Source organism: Erpetoichthys calabaricus, chromosome 7, assembly GCF_900747795.2.
Source record: "Erpetoichthys calabaricus chromosome 7, fErpCal1.3, whole genome shotgun sequence".
In the NCBI taxonomy this organism is placed as follows: Eukaryota; Metazoa; Chordata; class Cladistia; order Polypteriformes; family Polypteridae; genus Erpetoichthys; species Erpetoichthys calabaricus.
Window position 1 is genome coordinate 172,673,736 of NC_041400.2, and position 22,158 is coordinate 172,695,893.

Sequence of the window (22,158 nt, forward strand, 5' to 3'; positions counted from 1 at the left end):
GGATATTCAGCATTGTTCATAATGGCACTCAGTTTGTCATTATTCTCTCTTCAGCTACCACCTCCAGTAGTCAAAGAGGGCACCTCTCAACTGTGCCTGCCATCTTAACTAACTTGTCAATTCAGTGGACCTCTCTTGAACTGATGTTACCAGCCCAGCACACCAGAGTGTACAAAATTATACAGGCAGTCACAGAATTATAGAATATGTAAAGGGAGCCAGTTTTACAAAGAAAGAACTGTCTGTTCTGCCATCTTGTTGATGTTGATGACCCCCTCCCAGTACTTCTAGCAGAGTACCATCTCCACATACTACCTGAATAGCTCCTTGATTTTGCTGATGTCAAATTGCAGACAATTCTCTTTACACAAGATAACAAGGTTCTCCACCTCACTCCTATACTCGGTCTTATCCCCTTTATCAGGGAAGTGACCTGATGTGGTGTTATACTTATATGTAGTCTAAGGTGTACAAGTTGAACAGAAAAAGAGGTCTGACTGTTCCTTGTGGTGCTCCAGTGTTGTTCACATCCACATTGGAGATAAAGTCCTTGAGCCTCATAAACTGTAACCTGCCGGACAGACAGTCCGGAACACCATATATTTTATAAAGTGGATACAAGTGTACAACATTTAAAAAAGTACTATGACCTGCTTTAAGTAATCACGCAGTGACAGGAAAAAATTGGCCAACAGTCCTACATACAGAGTAAGGGAGGCAGCTCAGCAATTACTTTGAATTGCCTTTTTACTCCCTTCATCTATGCCTTGTGATTAAATTTGGTCACTAGGATACTAGGCCTAAAACTAACTGAAAGAATCCAAACCTAGTGGAATCATTTCCTTTTCATTATATTACACATTCACTCCAAGTGTGTGGCATTAACAAAGCCAATTTACATTTCTTTTCTTTCCAATCCAAACGATTTACATGGCACACCAGCCAGCACGTGCAGACAAGTATTACACAACTAAATTCTATTCACTCAAAAAGATTTTACTTCCTTTTAAAAACGAAAAAAAAAACCACAACACTACTACAACCTTAAAATACTCAGAGAAATATATACTGTATGGGTAGTACCATCATTTCCTTTGCAAGCCCACCTGCTTACTGATTGATGTCTGTTTAAGGAAGTTTAACAAACAAAACAAAAATCAATGTTCTGGAACAATGATGAAAAATACTTTCTATTTTGGTTTATTTTGTTAATTTGCTGCATGTTATTTTCTTTCTGTTCTAATAAATGCTTTGATAATTGCTGGTGTGAAGGGTGTAACATAGAATATTATTATTATATGGTTAATTCGCACTCAGTTTAAAAATAAAATAAAATCACAGCTTGGCAGTGTTAGACCAAAAGAAAATAAGAACAACAACCAAAATAAATAAATTATACATACTATAACAGGTAGGGGCACCACCAAGGCCCAAACCCTGGACACAACAAAAATAAATACAATCACAGGTTTAAAATAGAGGTTTAAATTATAAAAATACCTCACAAAGGTTTCTCCAAGTTTGCACAAATATGATTACAAACAGTATTCTTTTCTTCCTTCTCTTCTCTCTCCATCCACCTTCCTCCAGTCAATGCTGCCTTCCTTCCTCCTAACTATGACTCCAAAGGAGGAGGCTGGATGGCTTCCTTCTATGTCTAACCTGGGAGTATATTCCAGTGCCAGGGCATAGCCTGATGAAACCATTTCCGGATCAAATGGATCAAATCCCCACAGAACCCCCTGGCAGCACCAATGGGACCCTGCAGGGCTGACTCATGGCACTACAACTCCCACCATGCCCAACAGGTGTCCACAGGTTTACTGAAGTCCTGGGATACTGCCATCTAGTGGATGAGGGGGGGTAAACATTTCCCAAAATGGAAGCTTTCCCCCCACTGCTTCTTTATTTTGTCCTCCTGTCCGGTTAAGGGTTTCATACACATCCTGGATGCCAGTCCATCGTTGGCCTTCCATTACGGCTTCCCTTCTCGGCAAGGGTCCCCATTTTTTCTTCGAGTGGGATGCTGGATAATTCTGCCTGGCACTTACAATGCATACATGCACACACATTTATTTACATTCACACAGTATATGCTGTATATTTAATAAGAGAACCTAAACACTTCTTTCAGAAGTATCTGATTTATCCAGCTGTTTTCAAATTTGCAAAACCTTTCACGTGAAGAAGAGCTTTTTTATTTTTGTGCCGAATGCACTTTAAGGTGCAGTAATGACTTGAGTGTTAGACTTAAAATCAGAAGGTCATCTTAGTCACATTAAAAATTTAAAAAAAAAAAAAAACACACAAATTGAATACTCTGTACTTGGAAACTCTCTTCAGATAATGTCACTATAGAAAGGCACAAGTTTTTTTTTTTAATAATGGTTAATTTACAGTACTATTTAAAACAAGATATGTAAAAAAGACAGTAAAGTGTTTGCTGTATACTTACATGTGTTTTCATTCCTTCTGCTACTGTAGGAGACATCATAACAACACAAATGACTGTGACTAATAGGAAGTAAATCGCATACATAATCCGTGTTCCAGTGGACTGCTTAATTTTTGGGCAGCAACTGCAGCATAAGGAGCAGGCGGCTGATCCACAGCAACAGGCCAGCTAAAGAGAAGGAAAAACAAAAATAATTAAATTGTATATATTAGTGCTGGGCGGTATGACCAAAATTCTACATCACAGTATTTTTCAAAATTATACCGGTTTCATGGTATTGGACAGTATATTTTTCTCATGCATGAGTGGATGTTAAATACATTTTCCACTGCAATTACTGGTTAAGAATAACCTATTCCACTGTCATGAGAATTGTACATTGTACAAAAAAACATTTTAATGTGCACACAGGTTTGCATGGCACCATAAAGTGATAGTTTTCAAGGAGGTGGCACTAATGAAGAGAAGGAATCACATTGCATGACAGATGCAGTCAAAATATAGAGCCTTTTTATTGAACAATGTTTGCAAACAACTTAAACTATAATTTTGACAACATATTTTCAACCATCCAAAGAGGCAATTAGACTTACCATATATACTCGAATATAAGCCGAGTTTTTCAGCACCCAAAATGTGCTCAAAAACGTCACCCTTGGCTTATATTCAAGCCAGGTCCTGCTGCCCCCGCCAACCCGCACGTGTTCAGTCTCTCCCTGTGCATTCCCTGTGCAGCGAGCGCGAGAGACACACACACACACACGCACGCGCAAGAGAGAGAGGGACACGCGTACGAGAAAGACACGCGCGTGCGAGTGCGAGAGAGAGCGAGTAAGAGAGATACCATAATGTTTTTGTTGACCCTCTTCTCCACTTACAGAGCTAGCTTACTGTTTTTCTTTGAAATAAATACTCAAAAACATTTAACCTACTGATGCCTCAATTAATGTATGGTAATTTTATTGGTATTTATTTTGATTATTGAAACTTACCAGTAGCTGCTACATTTCCCACCCTAGGCTTATACTCGAGTCAATAAGTTTTTCCAGTTTTTGTAGGTAAAAATTAGGTACCTTGGCTTATATTCAGGTCGGCTTATATTCGAGTAAAATATCCAGAGGTGCTTGTCAAAAGTTGTATTGCACTGAACATGTCTTAGAAAAAGAATAAATAGTAAATATTTTTTGTAAACCAACTACACTTTGTTAATGTTAATCTCTATCTACTGACATGTTAAAGTGACTTTTTAAACAACTTTAGCATCATTAAACTGCATAATATTTAAACTAATAAATAAAAACAATAAAATAAATGATAGATAGATAGATAGATAGATAGATAGATAGATAGATAGATAGATAGATAGATAGATAGATAGATAGATAGATAGATAGATAGATAGATAGATAGATAGATAGATAGATAGATAGATAGATAGATAGATAGATAGATAGATACTTTAGTGCAATTTCCAGTAATAACACTATTACTTCCAAGACTTCAAAGCCCAGGTGCATTACACAGTATTCACCAAACAAAAATAAAATAAAATAAAACAAGTGCAACTTGGTGATGACATCTTTACCAACTGAACCATCATTAAGGCAAACTGCATTAATATGGACCTTGCTTCTAGCAAAGCTATATACATAAATAATAAAACTGCAACTTACATTTATAATGCTATTTGTGGTATAGCCCTACGGAATCGTATTAGGGCCATGGTGAAGAAAAAAAAATACGGACACAGTGAAGAAAAAAAAAAACTATATGTCGAGATTAAAGTCGACATTTCCACTTTATTCTCTTAGTTTATTTTGTCATTAAGTAGAATGTCGTAAACTAAAATTCATCCTAAAAATCAATGTTTAATTCACTAGATTTTCTCAAACCCCGTCATTAAATTATGTATCACATTAAATGCTTTGTGTTAAGTGTTCCCCGACCCAGTTGTTAATTGCTACGCTCTTCTTAAACTGACTTCCTCTTGCACTAAGAGGCAGCAATCGCCGCACAGAATACATTTACTTCATGATATTCCTGCTCTCTGAAAATGTAGAATGCTAAGATAATTTTTCATGATGAAATGCATTAAAGCAGGTATTAAACTTGCACGGTAGTGTGGCGGTAGTGCTGCTCCCTCGCAGTAAGGGATCTCCAGGTCTACATTCAATGTAGAGAACTTTATGGCAGGTGTGACGAGGTTCCAAAAAACTGGATGAATGAATGGGTATCGCACAGGTTTAACTTAAATATTGTGTAAATGTTGGGTTTGTGATCTGGTGGTCGAAGACACCAACACAGAATTCAATGGATGTTCTTCTCAGTGGGCTTTCTTTATTGCATGCGTGCTGTATCTTTCTGATGTATTAAACCCCCAGTTCCGATCCTTCCTTTTTCTTTCTCCACATAACCAATCGCCACATGACAAACGTCCTTGTGAAATTAAAACTAGTTATAAACTTAGACCACGGAGTGTTTAGAACTTTAAAAAAAAAAATCTTCATTATACATGTTTTAATTATGCCGTCCATTCAGGGTTGTGCCCATCCCAGCAAGCATTGTGTGCAAGGCAGGAGGAAATCCTGAACGTGGCACCAGCACATCACAGGGTGAATACGAGCATTACATACACTATCAGGGTTACTATAGCATAACAAAACCCGCCATCCTACATAACTTTGAAAGGAAACTGAAACACGCTGAGTAAACCCAGCAGAAAAACATGCAAATTCAAAGCAGGGAACACCCGGGACCGCATTGCTGCGAGACAGCAGTGCAACCTCCACGCCACCGTGACCCCACATGATTAATACATGCTTTAGTGCATTTCATCATGAAAATTATATCAAGTATTTATCTTAGTATTCTAAATGTTCAGGGAGCAGGAATATCATGAAATTAATGTATTCTGTGTGCTGTCTGCACCTCCTCTTAGTGCAAGAGGAAGTCAGTTTAAGAAGCACGTAGCAATTACCATGGCTCCGGGAACACAACACAAAGCATTTAATGTGCTACATAACTTATGACGGGGTTTGAGAAAATCTAGTAAATTAAATATTCATTTTAAGATGAAGCTTAGTTTACGATGTTCTACTTTAATAACAAATTATGAGAATAAAGTCAACATGTCGACTTTAACCTCGACAAACGTCGAGAATAAAGTGGAAATGTCGAGAATAAAGTCAACAGGTCATCACACTATTACACAGTACCCAGGTACATTACACAGTATTGAAAAAAATACAACTTGGCTTGCAGTATTATCCAGTAGTATAGAAACAGTATTCACACATTTGAACATAATGGTCCACATCCGACCTTTTAAATCCAAAGTATCTCCAGACAACAGACGTGACTCCTTTTCCAGTAAAAGTTCTTTTGTGTCATCATGTTCAACTTTATTGTCTGCTACAGCTTCAGTTTTGGAATGTTCTCTCTGTCTGTTTTCACCACGGATACTTCCACTACCACATGTACTCCATTGTATGCTTGTTTAGTGGTGTAGCAGTGAAAAAGGTCCCCCTTAAACAGTTTCCCTCTGTGCCACGTTCTGAACGTTGTTTAGGCAATTTAAACCGGTGTTGCGGTACAAGAAAAATCCATATCATAACAAAAATAAATGTATGTATATATACAGTAAATGTATAAAACCAGTTATTATATTAGATAGAACTTTATTTGTCCCCAGAGGAAATTTTAAATATCGATCCATCCATTATCCAACCCACTATATCCTAACTACAGGGTCACGGGGTCTGCTGGAGCCAATCCCAGCCAACACAGAGCACAAGGCGGGAAACAAACCCCAGGCAGGACGCCAGCCCACTGCAGAATTTTAAATATTAAAATGTAAATATTAATTATTGTGTTAAAAATAAAAAAGGACTTCATTATTTTTGCAGCTGGTAGTAGGTCTTCTTTGACAGACTATACAGACTTTATCTATTCATTCATATTCTTTGCTTGCTTTTTCCTAGTTAGGATTAAAAGGAGCCAAAACTTATTCATCTAGATTAGTCCATCGCAGTGCAATGAACAATATTCTACATAACAATCTTCTTTATGCTGTATTTATTAATTATTTATTTTAACATGCAGTACAATTTCACTTGAACAACACAAGCATATTTTAACACTAAACAGAAAGGCAAAGTAGATTCCTATGAGCCTATTACTGGCATCTTTTTTTTGTTTTACTTTACCTTACAGGTATTTTCATTTTCAGTTCACCAGTAAGGCTTCACCCTGTGTACTGTGTATAGTTTTGTTCTGCAGACTACAAAAGAAGAAATAGCAGTGCAAGAGAAAGTCCAGAGGAGAGCAGCTTGGCTGATTCCAGGCCTAAGAGATAAAGCTACGAGGAGAAATGGAAGGAGTTGAACTATTGCAGTTTAAGCAATTATTTAAGATTACAAAGGGAACAATTACAGTGGTCTCTTCCATTACTTAAAGGTATATTCTATAACAAGAACAGATGGACAAAACTGGAAACTTATTAAGGGCAAACTTTGCACAAATGTTAAAATATTTTTCTTCTAAGAACCACAGACACACTGAATATATGAGGTGCGACACAAAAAAAAAAAAAAAACGAGACTAACCCTATAGCTTGGGACCCAAGATTGGGAGGGGAGAGACAAAGAGATTGTTACAGAACATGCTCTAACTTGTAAAAGTGAGAAAAGGCTCGACTCGTCCGCTTCACTCAGTACGAGTGGACGCAAGTTCAAATATATACATTTTCTTATACTCGTTCAGAAAATGATGGACTGCAAGAATCCGCGATGGAGATGTTTCAATTATTGACTGAGGCTTACGGTGAAGGGTGCATGTGTCATGCATGTGTTTTTGAACAGCATAAGCCAGTGCTCAGAGGAACCTACTTTTTGTCAGTAGAACAACCTTTCAGAAAACGATCTACGGAATTACTTAGAACGTTGGCAGCATCATATTCAGCTGTGTGTCAACTCAGAAGGGAACTATTTTGAAGGTGATCATGGTTAATTTTTATAATTTGTTAAATAAAAAGATTTACAGGCACAGTCTTGTTTTTTTTTTTTTGTCAGACCTTATATCTATACTAATAAAAGGTGTGGTACCCAGCCAGGACGGCCCAAGAAGACCAGAGGAGGGCTTGTGCCTCCTCCAGACCTCGAGGGGGCGACCGCCCTGTAGGGGCCCGTGGTCACCACCAGGGGGACCCCGGACCTCAGCACTTCCGCCACACCAGGAAGTGCTGGGGGGAAGAAGAACAGGGACTCCCGGACTGCTTCCGGGGATACAGCCGGCACTTCCGCCACACTGGGGCGTGTCGGTAGGAGATTGCCGGGGACGCACCTGGAGCACATCCGGGTGCTTATTTAAAGGGGCCGCCTCCCTTCAGTGGATGACTTGAGTTGGGAGCACAGACAGGACGAGGTCTCTGGAGGAGAGAAGGAGGCGGACTGAAGAAAAGAGAGAGAAGGCACTGTGTTGGCCTGGACTGTGGGGTATTGGGGTCTGTGAGTGAATTATTGGATTATGGAGTACCTCAATAAACGTGTATGGGGTAATACAAATGTGTTTGCCTATCTGTGTCCAGGTCAAGTTCCACAAAGGCAATGCCCTCACGGACTCACTCATCACTAATTCTCCAACTTCCCGTGTAGGTAGAAGGCTGAAATTTGGCAGGCTCATTCCTTACAGCTTACTTACAAAAGTTAAGTAGGTTTCATGTAACAGTCATAACGGTCGACAATGTCCGCCATGGTAAACTTTTGTATTTATGGGCCCATCTTCATGAAGTTTGGTAGGCGGCTTCCCTGCGCTAACCGAAACCGATGTACATACTTATTTCGGAAGCTGTGAGAAAACAGTAAAAAGGAGGCGTGTCAGATGTCGTCGTACATTTTCTGATGCAGCTAGACGGAAACAACTTCGTGACGCTGCCGCCAAATACTCGCAGGCAAATCCACAAGTTCATAGAGCTTCTGTTTGTAGGTACAATCCCAATAATGAAAAGCGGCTCATACGAAAACAACAAAACAGTACACATTGGATCCAAGGATGTTGACTATGAGTATTGTCAAGCTCATAGGTGGAAATGCGAGTCTCCTGGTTTGTGCTGTAATGGTGGTAAAGTCTGTCTCACTCCTTTACATAAGCTTCCTGACCTTCTTAAGGGCCTGTTAAATGGCAAACATCCTCAAAGTGAGCATTTCTTGAACAACAGTCGAAAGTATAACAGTGCATTTCAAATGACGTCATTTGGTGCTAACCAAATCGTTGAGGGAAATTTTATGCCTTCATTTAAAGTCCAGGGACAAGTGTATCACTTGATTGGCAGTCTTTTACCTATGCCGACTGAGGAAAACAAATTTCTGCAACTTTACTTCGTCTGGCACGATGAAAAGGAAGCACAAATGCGGTGCGCTAATAGGCCGTCCATAGTTCCTGTCTCTTCATTCCCTTCCTTGCTTCGCCACAGTATTCACGTCTCCCTGCTGATAACTGCAGCCTTTTTATTTAATCCACGGCTTCTCCTCTGTTTTATTGTTCGTTTATTACGATTATAGTTATTGTGTAGGTATTTTAGACTTAGTTCAACCGTACCCCCATTAACATGTCTATCGAGGTGATCACCATCGATCTAACAACTGTTCACTTACCGAGTGGTTTCCATGCCCGGAGATGGCGCCTGCCTTTTCCATTCTCTGTGTTACATATTGCACGGCTATATCAGGCTCACTCTTGATATCCGGAGGAAGATTGTGTCTTATGTATTGAATGACTGGGACAGGTTCAAGGTGTGGACTGATGACGGTACAGGAGATAATTATACTACACAGGAGCACTATAAGAGTGAAATGCTAAAGCCCTTCACCTATGGTTCTGCATGTGAGTTGATGGCTACCACTGAATTGTTCGGTTGTCGCTTTCAAGTGTACCGAAATGGCCAAATATTTTACACCTTTGGACAACCGCCAATGCCTCTTAAACATCTTAGATTCACAGGTGATGATTTGAGTAGTGGACACTTTGATGTTTATGAATGTTTAAACTCTCAAAAGCTGGATGCAAAGTTATCGATGAAACCCATTTCAATTCAAACGCCTCCAATTTCCAGTAAGGCTCTGCTTCGCAATGACAATTAATATGTCTCAGGGACAGACCCTACAAAAGGTTGGTATTGATTTGAGGCAAGATTGCTTTTCACATGGCCAACTGTACGTTGCATGCTCAAGAGTGAGCTCAGCACACAGCCTGTTCATATTACAACCGGAGGGCTGAACTGACAACGTGGTATACAAAGAGATCCTTAAAAAATAATTATTTGTATATTTTCCCTCAGTTTAAAAAGGTTTACTTTTCTTCTTAATAAAAATTTTATGGCAGTACTTCGCCGCTGCAAAGCGCGGGTATTTGCTAGTTACTGATAATTAACTGTTTTAGGCTTCAAATCACTTGGATGATATCCTTAGAAAAGAAAAAAAAAAAACCTAGGATATGGGAATGACCTGACATGGCAGAGTTAAAACGAGAACAAGCCATGAAATTAAATTAGTGGCAAGGACTGTTTTCTAATTAAGCAATTGGATTAGAAAAGAAACCTGCAGCCACTGCGGCCCTTTGAGACCGACATTGCTCACCCCGATCTAAACTAAAACAATACATTAGCACTCAACCATGCAGCAAGACTTGTAGAATTTATTTTGTTCTTGCCTTACCTTTTTAAACTTGTATGTGACTATTTATTTTTGGTGTATGTATTTACTGTACATATGTATAATATGTATATTGGTGCATTTATGGAAGCTGTATAGCATTTTGGCCAACTTCTGTTCTTTTAAATTTTCTCTATAAATAAAACTGACTTGACTTAGTTTCTGGTCTGGAGGACTTCCTTATAATGGCTTACTGCTTTAGACAAGTCTATCTGATGTAATGCCAGGACAAATGGCAGGTTTATTTCTGCTATAAAACCAAGTAGCATTCCCTGTAATTACTTTAATAAAATAAATAATATATATATATATATATATATATTTATAAAAATTATTAGTTTGCATTATGTTATGTTATAAACTGCTCTGCTTATTTAACAGGTGCTTACTTAATTAGCTCTGTAGTAAGGCAGTAGCTTAACACAGAAAGCATCTGTTGGGTAATTTCCCAGTGCAATCAACAATGTTTGTCATCCGATATGAGTGATTAGCTAGTTATGCACAATGGAGACCTAATGCCATTATGCAGCAAGCGAGTTAGACATACTTCTTTTAGCTAAAGGTCCTTGAGGATGAATTATTTGTAAGCACATAAGTATTCAACATTTATATTATGAAAATAAACCTTTGTGCATTAATTAAAATCTAAAAGAGACAATGTTGCTCTAATCATGGACAGTCACGTAACTTTTGCTCGTTACCTATGGGTTACCACAAAATCGTCCACTGCAATCACAGATCTAGCTGCAGTATCAGTGTCATTGCTCTGTGAACTAAGTAGTATAGCATTGTCGGCCAGGAAAAAGATGTAGACAAAGTGTAATCAGAACAGCAAATTATATGTGTTTCTGCTAAGAATGTGATCTTCCAAAGCTTTAAATCCTCACAAGCTATAATCCATCAGATCTGTTTGTCTAGGAATGTCAACATTTTTTACAACATTGTGTTGGGATTGATATTCACTTAAGCAATTTTAACATTTTTCTTTGTTTGGTCTCAAAAGAAGTGTGTTATTTATTCAAATCTCAACTTGCAATAACGTCTTCAAAGTCCTTCCTTTATTTCTTAAAGGTTTATAAATAAAATTATCATCCAGCCATCCTGCCCGTCCTGATTGTTCCTTAATTGTGCTTGTGGTGATTAACAACACGAACCATCAACACACACTAGATCTGATGAAATATTAAATAAAATCACATGAACCTTGTGAACGATGCTTTTACACTCTTCCCAGGGTAAATCCCTGTAACTGTGGAACTCTATCCATAATGAACTTATGTTTATACATTAATTTCATATTTGTTCCTACTTTCCATGTCTGTTGCTACTTTTTAATCACATCCTGGATGCTCCCTGCATGGAGTTTGCAAGTTCTCCCCAAGTCCAGGAGGGTTCCTCCCACAGCCCAAGAAATCCTCAAGCTAAATGCTAAACTGGTGCTAAATGTGTGTGCATAGTCACCTTGTGATGGAGTGGCATCATGTCCAGGTGATAATCCTGACTCACTCCAGATGATTGCAGAGATAGGATTCAGCTGCCCCTTGGCTCTGCACAGGACAAGCAAGTTTTGAAAATGGTTGGATGAATAGTTATTTGATGTTATCACACTGTCACTTTGTTTAGTATTATTTTAACTATGAGTGCCACTTCTTTTGTTGTGTGTCCCAGGGGCATTTCTATATTGTTTACGGCAGCCATCCCATTACTAATTATTTAGTTTGTGACCTGTGCTTCATTGCTGCACCGTATAAAACACATTAGTGCACATTCAAACAAATCCACCAGCCTTGAGCGTTTCATAAATGTTATCATATTAGTGATATTATTATTATTGATATTAAAAAAAGGTTTGAACTCTCTTTCAAATTATCTTTACAGAAGTGTTATGAATATACAGTATATTAGCATTGGTATGTACAATAGAAAATTGATTTTTGTCTTTATTGAAAAACATTTGTTTTGGTGGAATTTTTTGTATTTTTTCCTCCTTTGCTTTTATTGTATTAAATGCAAAGTAAATGTTCAGCTTTGTTTGTCCTTTGGTTAGTCGCAATACTGCCCAAGAGATACAGTGGAACCTTGGTTCACGAACGTCTCGGTACATGTACAAATCGGTTTACGACCAAAAAGTTCGCCAAACTTCTGCCTCGGTTCACGACCACACACTCGGTATACGAACAAGCTTCCTGTGCAGCGAGCGAGCGAGAGAGAGAGAGCACGACACACACACACACACACATACGCAGGCAGCGCGAGAGACACGCGCACACACACCCAGGCAGCGCACACACACAGGCAGCGCAAGAGAGAGACAGACGCACACACACAGGCAGCACGTGAGAGAGGGGGCTGGACGCATAAGGTAGGAAGGCAGTTAAAGAATGCACTGGACTTGATTTTGTTTTCACTACTGTTTACAGTGATCGGTTTGTAGTGTGCATTGTTGCAATGTTACTTTTCTTGGTGGTTTATTAAATTACGGATTTTTTTCAAATGTTCATTTTTTTCCCTGTGCTTAAAACTCATTAAAAAAAAAAGTGTTTTTAGCCAGCGGTTGGTAGCGCTATAGCACAAACTATTGCAGTGTTAGTTTTCACTGTTGTTCAAGGTTTTCTCAGTGTTATTCAATGTTTTTACATTTAGTTTACTATTACGCTGTGCATTCTATGGTTTAATTAACTATATTTATGCTTAAAAACTTAAAAAAATCTATATATTTACATACAGTTCGTATGGTCTGGAACAGATTAATTGTATTTACATACAATCCTATGGGGGAAATTGCTTCGGTTCACGACCAAATCGGTTTACGACCAGAGTTTTGGAACGAATTATGGTCGTGAACCGAGATTCCACTGTATGTGATAAATCAGGTGTATAGAAATGTAATAATAAAGTACCCATTAAATAAAAGTGTCAGCACTGTCAAACACAACTCCAGCCAATTTTCAACCAAGCACAAATAACGTGCTGCCCCATCACTGTTTAGACACAGTCATTTCTTGACTATTTGAAGAAAATGCTGAGCATAAGGATCAAATGAAAGGTCATTGTGATCTCGCAGCAGAAGTGCAAGCAGGGATCTCAATTTTATTCACAAAAATATTGTCACTACTCTGCAATCAAACAGCAGTCTCTCTTCAGATCCTTATTATATGCCTGCAAGTGAGGTATAGCTTTCTTTTATTTATAGGGTTTTTGCTTAGTAATCTGAAGAAAAAAAAATCAGTTTGAACAAATTTTCAAACAGATTATTTTAATTTTCTTCTTATTTTAGTAGCTATTTATTTTTCCTGGTATGCAGTGTAATAAACCAGAACCAGGAGTATTGCCAGCCAATAGTTTCAGTCTATTCTATGCTGTTCAGTGCCATTATCGACTAGATTTTAAACTTACCATTTTGTTCTATTAATGTTTCCACCACCTACTCCGGAATAACATGTTCTCGGGGAAAATTCCATAAATCCATTCTCATAATTTCTACTGTATGTTTGAAACTTGTTTCAGGACCCCTCAAATGAAAATTTCAACCATGGTGTTTTTCAAACTAGTTCCTCTTCCAGTTCACCGATTTTAGCACACACCTTAGAAATCACGAACAGTGTAATGAAGTGTATGCCAGGAAAACCATAAGGGGCTAAATAATAAGAACTGGACTGCAAGGGGGAAAAATAATAATAATCTTTTTGAACGAATTAATACAGGATGGGGCCCCATACTACGGAAATAAGAGTGGGGGGAAAAAAATTAAAATAATCTGTTCGAACTAGTTATGTACAGTAATCCCTCCTCCATCGCAGGGTTGCGTTCCAGAGCCACCCACGAAATAAGAAAATCCGCGAAGTAGAAACCATATGGTTATTTTTATATTGTCATGCTTGGGTCACAGATTTGCGCAGAAACACAGGAGGTTGTAGAGAGACAGGAACGTTATTCAAACACTGCAAACAAACATTTGTCTCTTTTTCAAAAGTTTAAACTGTGCTCCATGACAAGACAGAGATGACAGTTCCGTCTCACAATTAAAAGAATGCAAACATATCTTCCTCTTCAAAGGAGTGCGTGTCAGGAGCACAGAATGTCAGAAAGACAGAGGAAAGCAAACAAATCAATAGGGCTGTTTGGCTTTTAAGTATGCGAAGCACTGCGGCACAAAGCTGTTGAAGGCGGCAGCTCACACCCCCTCCGTCAGGAGCAGACAAAGAGAGAGAGAGACAGAGAAAAACAAACAAGCAAAAATCAATACGTGCCCTTCGAGCTTTTAAGTATGCGAAGCACCGTGCAGCATGTCGCTTCAGGAAGCAGCTGCACAGAAGGTAGCAACGTGAAGATAATCTTTCAGCATTTTTAGATGAGCGTCCGTATCGTCTAGGTGTGCGAACAGCCCCCCTGCTCAATCCCCCTACGTCAGGATCAGAGAAAGTCAGCGCAAGAGAGAGAGGAAGAAAAGTAAGTTGGGTTTCTTCTCAGCCATCTGCCAATAGCGTCCCTTGAATGAAATCAACTGGGCAAACCAACTGAGGAAGCATGTACCAGAAATTAAAAGACCCATTGTCCGCAGAAATCCGCGAACCAGCAAAAAATCCGCGATATATATTTAAATATGCTTACATATAAAATCCGCGATAGAGTGAAGCCGCGAAAGGCGAAGCGCGATATAGCGAGGGATCACTGTAATCTGTTCAAACAGATTTTGCTCGACACTCTGTACATTAATAAGGGACAAAAGGAAGAAAAAATTTTAAACACCTGTGTACCCTAATTTTGCAGCTTATGGTATGGTCCCGAAAGCTATCTGTGTATGCATATTTTTGAGAATAATAATGGGCATCCAGTCCTTTAAAAAACACTTGGTAAAGACAATATTAATTTTGGTTCTTACTATTGCTGTATGAGTTGCTTTACAAAATTTTTCCTGCTATTACCTGTATAACATGAATTATGAAAAACCTAGAATTTAAGCACATCTCTGTATTCATAACATTGAAAACATAGTACTTCACAAATTCTTTTTCATTGTCTATATTGAGTCGGCCTAATTTTATATTTCCACAGCTCTGTTCATGTTTGAATATTTAGGCCACGAGGACCTCTGCAAATGTCATTCAGGAGATGCTGCAGCTGAATGGATGAACAGTAGAGCTGCTCTCCATTGCGTTGATCATTGTGTGCGTTTGTCATTGTATGGTGGTTACACTGAAATACTCAAAAGTTTTGTGCTCTTCTTTCAATCACATTACATGCTTTGATAGTGGTAGGTTTTACTTTAACAGTTGTCAGTTTCTTCCAATTAAAAACATTTTTATGTTGGCGTACATCTGCTACATTTATGGTTGCATGCATTTGCTATCAAGCACTTTTTGCCAATGTCTTGAATAAAATGAAACTGCAAAATAAAAAATTAACAAAATGTATTAGTTAAAGTTTGTCGTATGGAACCATATTAGAATTCATTTGAACATGCTTCTCTGATAAAAAACACAAAAAACTGGCACAGAGGTTCAGAAGTAACTGTTGCCTCCCAGCTGCAGCTATCCTGGTCTAATTTCCTACATGGCTACTGTCTACAGGGAATTTGCAAGCCTTCAGATACTACACTTGCCTGCCACAACTACATTGGTGAAGTTCGAGTCTAAATACATGCATGGTTATTCTGTGGCACAGGGTTAAGTCTTGGATTGTGCCCAGGGTTGCTTGAAAAGGCGCATGATGTTTGCTTAATTGACTGTTGGCAGATGGGTGTTCAAAGTTCTACAGAAAAAGAGAAGCAACAAAATACAACTTAAAGCCAGCTTTTTATTATGTCAGCAGCACGAACAGAGCGCACACAGTGCTCTGTGCTTCTAAAGTAATACCCTGGTGGGGGGGTGTGGGGGAAGCGGAAACTTTTTGTCAACCCCCATTGATACTTGCCAACAGTGCTACAATGCATACACCGCATGCTATTTCCAGGATAGAAAGATCTGAAAGGAAATGACCACGGATAAATGTCAGCTACTTATTTGAGTTTTTGAAACAAGGATTTTGCAAAGTTACTTTTTTAAAATAGTAAATAATCTGGGAAAAATTGAATTTCATAGAGAAATATTTGCTAATTAAATAAGTAGCTTAAACAATGGGGTGTTGCGCATGTCCAAGTACCCCTTAATGCAGTGCTACCCAAACTCTGTCCTGGGGACCCCTGTGGCTGCAGGTTTTTGTTCCAAGCAGCTTCTGTTTTTAATTGGAGTCCTGGCCTTATTAAGTGGACTGAAATTTCCCAAATTCTGTGTTTTGGGAACAATATAGAAATTAGAAAACTGAGTTTGGTGGAAACATTTTATTAAAATGTAGTAAACAGTTAAATGGGAATCATTTTTTTTTTCTTTTTAACAATTTTTTCTTTGTTTTCGTTCTTCTTTTCCAGGTGTTCTAATTGTATAATGTATTTACTAATTAGTGGGTCTGATACTAAAGTATTTGCAGCCTTTGATTATTCAGTGTTGTTTGCCTGGGTGTCTGCTCTGCTCATCATTATTAAGATACAACGTAGGGGGAAAACTGCACAGAGAAAGGGCAAATTATAATCAAAGCAACAAATAAGAGTTAAGCATTTAAATCTATAACAAAAGCAGAAAAATTCCTAAATGTCTTATAAATGTAAAAATCATGCTGCTGTGCTTTTCTGAATGTAGAATAAGAGAAAAAAAATACCAGCTAATCAAATGAGATCAGTGTTGTCAGGTATTGTCACTGATTAGGAATCTGGTTGGAACAAAAACCTGCAGTCACAGGGGGTCCCCAGGACCGAGTTTGAGAAACACTGCCTTCATGTGTAAATATCACAAAGGCTTCATTTGTTTTCATTTTATCAGAGTAGCCTAGAAAAACTTCTGGTCACATAGCCAATGTGGAAATAAAACAACATTTGCTTAGTTTTACCAAATTTTTCTTTTAATGGGTCACACACTCAGTATCATGCACTTCCAGTCACAGCCCTACAGAAGGCAAAACAGAGTTTATTCCTGTATCATTAATTTATATATTTATGATTGTATTATTTATTTTTATTATTTGTCTTCTTCTTCTTAAAACTATTCAGTTAATAAAGCTACTGTAATAATCATAACCTGCATGTCTTTTTCCATTCAAACGACTGTAAACCTTTTCCCCACCCCTGTATATTCTCTGACTCTCTTAAATCCAGTATTTAAATTACTCTTTACATAGATTCAAATTGTGCTCTTATGTACTCACTTTGAAAAACAAGTCACATTACAAGGTTCTTTATATACAAGTATAAATCCTGTCAGAATAAAAAACTAAGAAACCAAATACTGTATACACTGCATTTCAATTTACAAATATTACAGCTTTTTAGTTAATGGGTCAGTATGATCAAGAAGTCGGAAATTTAAAACTGCATTAACTGTGTGTCATACGCTTTGTTTGCTAGTATATATAATTGACATATTAAATGAGTTTCTGAGGCCTGTGCATATGCTAAGGAGGTTTAAAGAAAATAATGACACCACATCAGCAAATATAGTTCGCTTTTCAATTTCTTAATACCACAAACTTCAAAACTTTAAATCTCAGGTGTCATACTAGAAACAGTGTACATTTACAGCACTACAGCATTTATCATACTGCTTGAACCAACAAAAAAATTATAGTAAACAGTGGTAACAGTTACAGTAAATGCTAAATGTACAGAGACATGTTTTCAATCTTAGTAAAGTCGCAAGCAGGAAGCCTGTTGGTTGTTTAGTGCCATTGTATATGGGCACTGAAGCGGAATGTACCTTTTTGTCATTCATGCAACAGAAGACATTGTATTTGGCTAAGCTACATCTTCTATTGTTATAATGCTGAACCTTACAGATGACCCTGGTGTAGGCTTTTCTTGCATGTGACACCACCGTATCATATCAAGAGGAAGCCATGGAAATTCCTTTCTTTTGCACAAACAGCTTTGCATTTTGTTCAGTTTTAAGTAATTTAGACACTGACATTTAGCTTTTCAGTTATAGTCAAATTGTGGACATTTTATATTATAAGGACTGAAATAAAATGTATGCAGATGAATAATGGGAAAAAAGGAAGTGGGCAATAACAGAGAACAAAATGCCAATCTGGGGAGGCCAAGACAATACCTGGCATTTGATGCAAACCATGCTAAATATTGCACTGAGGGAAAGACAAATTAACCATTAGTGCAGAAGCAAAAACTTCCAGTTTCATACAGACAACAGACATTGAAGGTATTCAATACCATCTGTAATCACCTCTTAGCAGTACTTCACCCAAAAAATTATATTTGTTATAAGGTACTTATGGTATGGCCAAGAAAAATTTAATCTCATATGTTTCGGTTAGAATGGGAGCCTGTAGTGGCCAGAGTGGGACAACATGCAAACAAAATAAAAAAAAATTTTGTTCATGAAAAAAAAAAAAATCTCATGCTACTTTTGTGGATTATGATACAGTATTTGCAGTTGTATGCTCATAATGTGTAAAATTCCTCCCTTTTTTACTAAAATAGTAATACATAAATACCCCCAAGCAATGGAAGTAGTCCACAACAGGAAGCCCCTTCACACAGGGTTACACTTTTGAACTGATGAACACCAAGTTCAATGATCAAAACTTCTGACCCTAAAGCATGAACCCCAAGTGAACAGGGCATCATATTTATGGACTACTTTAATTTTATGGAGGAATTAATTTCTCAATATTTTAACAAAAAAGACACTTTGCATGTTGTGACCATCTAGTATAACTGGATGATCTGACGTGTGGATTATGCAAAACTAGTAATAGAGGATTTGGTTTTTTTCTTTTCATGGACGCTTTTAATATTGTTTGTTGTTGTCCAGCCCTGGCTACCATAGTTTCCCATTCTATTAACTAAAACTTTGCTATTCCCATTTTCCGCAAAAAAAAATTAGATTACATTTTTTTCTTAGCCATTAATATAAATTACATGAGGTAACACATACACTTATATAATTTTTGGGCAGAGTATTCCTTTAAGATTTTGTTTCTTAGGAATATACAAAGCCATATTTTTCAGATACGGCAAAACACAAAAACTACTCAAATAGAAAGTCTGCAACCGGCACTCTCAAAGTGATATACTGTATTGTTTTAAAAAAAGCATATAAAATAAAATTTCAAGAAATATACACTAGCATTTAAAAAGCAAAAATACAAAAAAAGGATACACAAAGATCTTGTTTAATTATATTGCAATTGTTAACAAATGACATAGTTTTTTGTTCGGCTTTTTCCCAATAATCCGTGCAGGTGTACTTTCAAAAAAGAAAAGCAACAAAGAGTTTCTAGATACTCACAAGTGTAAATTTTTACTTTCATATGATGACATGAAACTGTTTTAAGTGGTTTCCTGATTCCCTGCTTGCAAATTGTGCAGATTTAAAACCAAGTTATTTAAGATGCACATCCTGTTCTTTCATTTTACCTCAAACAGCAGCATTCTGTTTGTTTAGTAAGCCTGCAAAGACGACTTCCCCAGCACTGGCTTAAATCCTGTATTTGTTCAATAAGCAGTCAGTTTCAGATATACATATTTGTGCAATAACTAAATGCTTCCGTGCTTCAAGAACAACACTTTTTTTAATATCTTTGAAAATTATACTTGACTAAAATAAATTCTGACCTCACTACTGTGCCCAAATATTTGAAAATATAAATGCCGCTGACAGTCATTGTAAGCTAGTGACTCTCCTAGAAGCACTGGATAGTCAACAGAATAAAACACACATACACATGTATGGGATGAATGAGTAACATGAGAAACTCCACACAGACAGCTACCGGTCTCACTTTCTCTTTAAACAAACAATTGCTTGATTTAAGATCTCAACTATAATTATTCATCTCTGGGTGTGCCGTATTGTGTATGTGAAAAACCATTCAGCATGACGGGCAAGGTGGAGATGAACACAAGTCAGGAAGAACAGTCACGAAAGAAGAAAAATGCACAGACTTTCTATGTATAGAAGAATTATTTATGTGGATCTCTGCTTGTGCTTTATTAGTTCAAAGCACAGTAACTGACAAAATCGAGTTCATCTACACCTCAGCTGAAATGTTAATAAAAGCACCTTTCTCTGGAAACATTTTCCTAATGCACTCTTTAGAAACGGTAGCTAGTTTCTTTCATTTAAAAAAAGAAATGTTTTGGTTTCTTTCATTTCATCTTAAATTAAATATATATAATAAATAAATAGATATAATTACTCTGTATTATTACTCTGTACATTTAGCATTTTCCATAAATGTTGCCACTGTCTACCATAATTTTTTGTTGGTTCAAGCAGCATGATAAATGTTTTAGTGCTATAAATGTATACTGTTTCTAGTATTGCACTCAAGATTTAAAGATTTCCTGTTTGTGGTACTAAAAAATTGCAAACAGAATTATATTTGCTGATGTGGTATTGTGTTTTCTTTAAAAAAATAAATAATATACACACACACACACACATATATATATAGATTATAGAGACAGAGAGAGAGATTTTTCTATCTCTCTATAGATAGATAGATACTTTATCAGTATGCTGCTGCTGGAGTATGTGAATTTCCCCTTGGGATTAATGAAGAAAATATTAAAGAATGATAACACCGCAGGTACAACAGACAATACTTTTGTATAATGTTAACGTTTACCACCCCCGGGTGGAAATGAAGAGTTGCATAGTGTGGGGGAGGAACGATCTCCTCAGTCTGTCAGTGGAGCAGGACATTGACAGAAGTCTGTCGCTGAAGTTGCTCCTCTGTCTGGAGATGACACTGTTTAGTGGATGCAGTGGATTCTCCATTATTGACAGGAGTCTGCTCAGTGCCTGTCACTCCGCCACAGATGTCAAACTGTCCAGCTCCGTGCCTACAATAAAGCCTGCCTTCCTCACCAGTTGGTCCAGGCGTGAGGCATCCCTCTTCTTTATGCTGCTTCCCTAGCACACCGCCGCGTAGAAGAGGGCGCTCGCCACAACCATCTCATAGAACATCTGCAGCATCTTATTGCAGATGTTGAAGGACGCCAGCCTTCTAAGGAAGTATAACCGGCTCTGTCCTTTCTTACACAGAGCATCAGTATTGGCAGTCCAGTCCAATTTATCATCCAGCTGCACTCCCAGGTATTTATAGGTCTGTACCCTCTAAACACAGTCACCTCTGATGATCACAAGGTCCATGAGGGGCCTGGGCATCATAAAATCCATCACCAGCTCCTTGGTTTTGCTGGTGTTCAGGTGTAGGTGGTTTGAGTCGCACCATTTAACAAAGTCCTTGATTAGGTCCCTATACTCCTCCTCCTGCCCACTCCTGATGTAGCCCACAATAGCAGTGTCGTCAGCGAACTTTTGCACGTGGCACGACTCCGAGTTGTATTGGAAGTCCAATGTATATAGGCTGAACAGGACCGGAGAAAGTACAGTCCCCTGCGGCGCTCCTGTATTGCTGACCACAATGTCAGACCTGCAGTTCCCGAGACGCACATACTGAGGTCTGTCTATAAGATAGTTCACGATCCATGCCACCAGGTATAAATCTACTCCCATCTCTGTCAGCTTGTCCCTAAGGAGCAGAGGTTGGATGGTGTTGAAGGCGCTAGAGAAGTCCAGAAACATAATTCTAAATTCATAATTTATATATAATTCTAACATATGTACACACGTCATAGTTTTGTATATCCCAGGTGATGATGAGCTTATTAAAGCCCAGTTTAAGAAAAATAAACATTGAATCACAAGGCCAAATCTGACTTTACAGTTCTGCTAAAAGTCTTAAAAAAAACTTGTCAAGGTTTCAATGATTAGCAGTTTGTGGTCACTTAATTTATTGTTAACATGTCCTGGGCCTAGATGCAAGTTTGTTTTTTATTTGTTTTTTTTCTGTGTTAAACCATTGCCTTTACTTTAGTACAGAACACAATATAAGAAAGTAAGAAAAACAGGAAATCAATAAATCAAGAAATACAGGAAATCA

The 22,158-nt window shown here is 37.8% G+C and overlaps 1 protein-coding gene across 1 annotated transcript in view; it reads right to left on the reverse strand.

Annotated features, from left to right (window-relative positions):
* The window catches only part of serinc5 (serine incorporator 5), a 114,362-nt gene that overhangs the window by 76,766 nt on the left and 15,438 nt on the right, over positions 1-22,158 (reverse strand). The window contains exon 2 of the mRNA XM_028805727.2: positions 2,456-2,623. Coding sequence (XP_028661560.1) covers positions 2,456-2,623 — 168 coding nt within the window. The remainder of the gene's footprint in view (positions 1-2,455; positions 2,624-22,158) is intronic.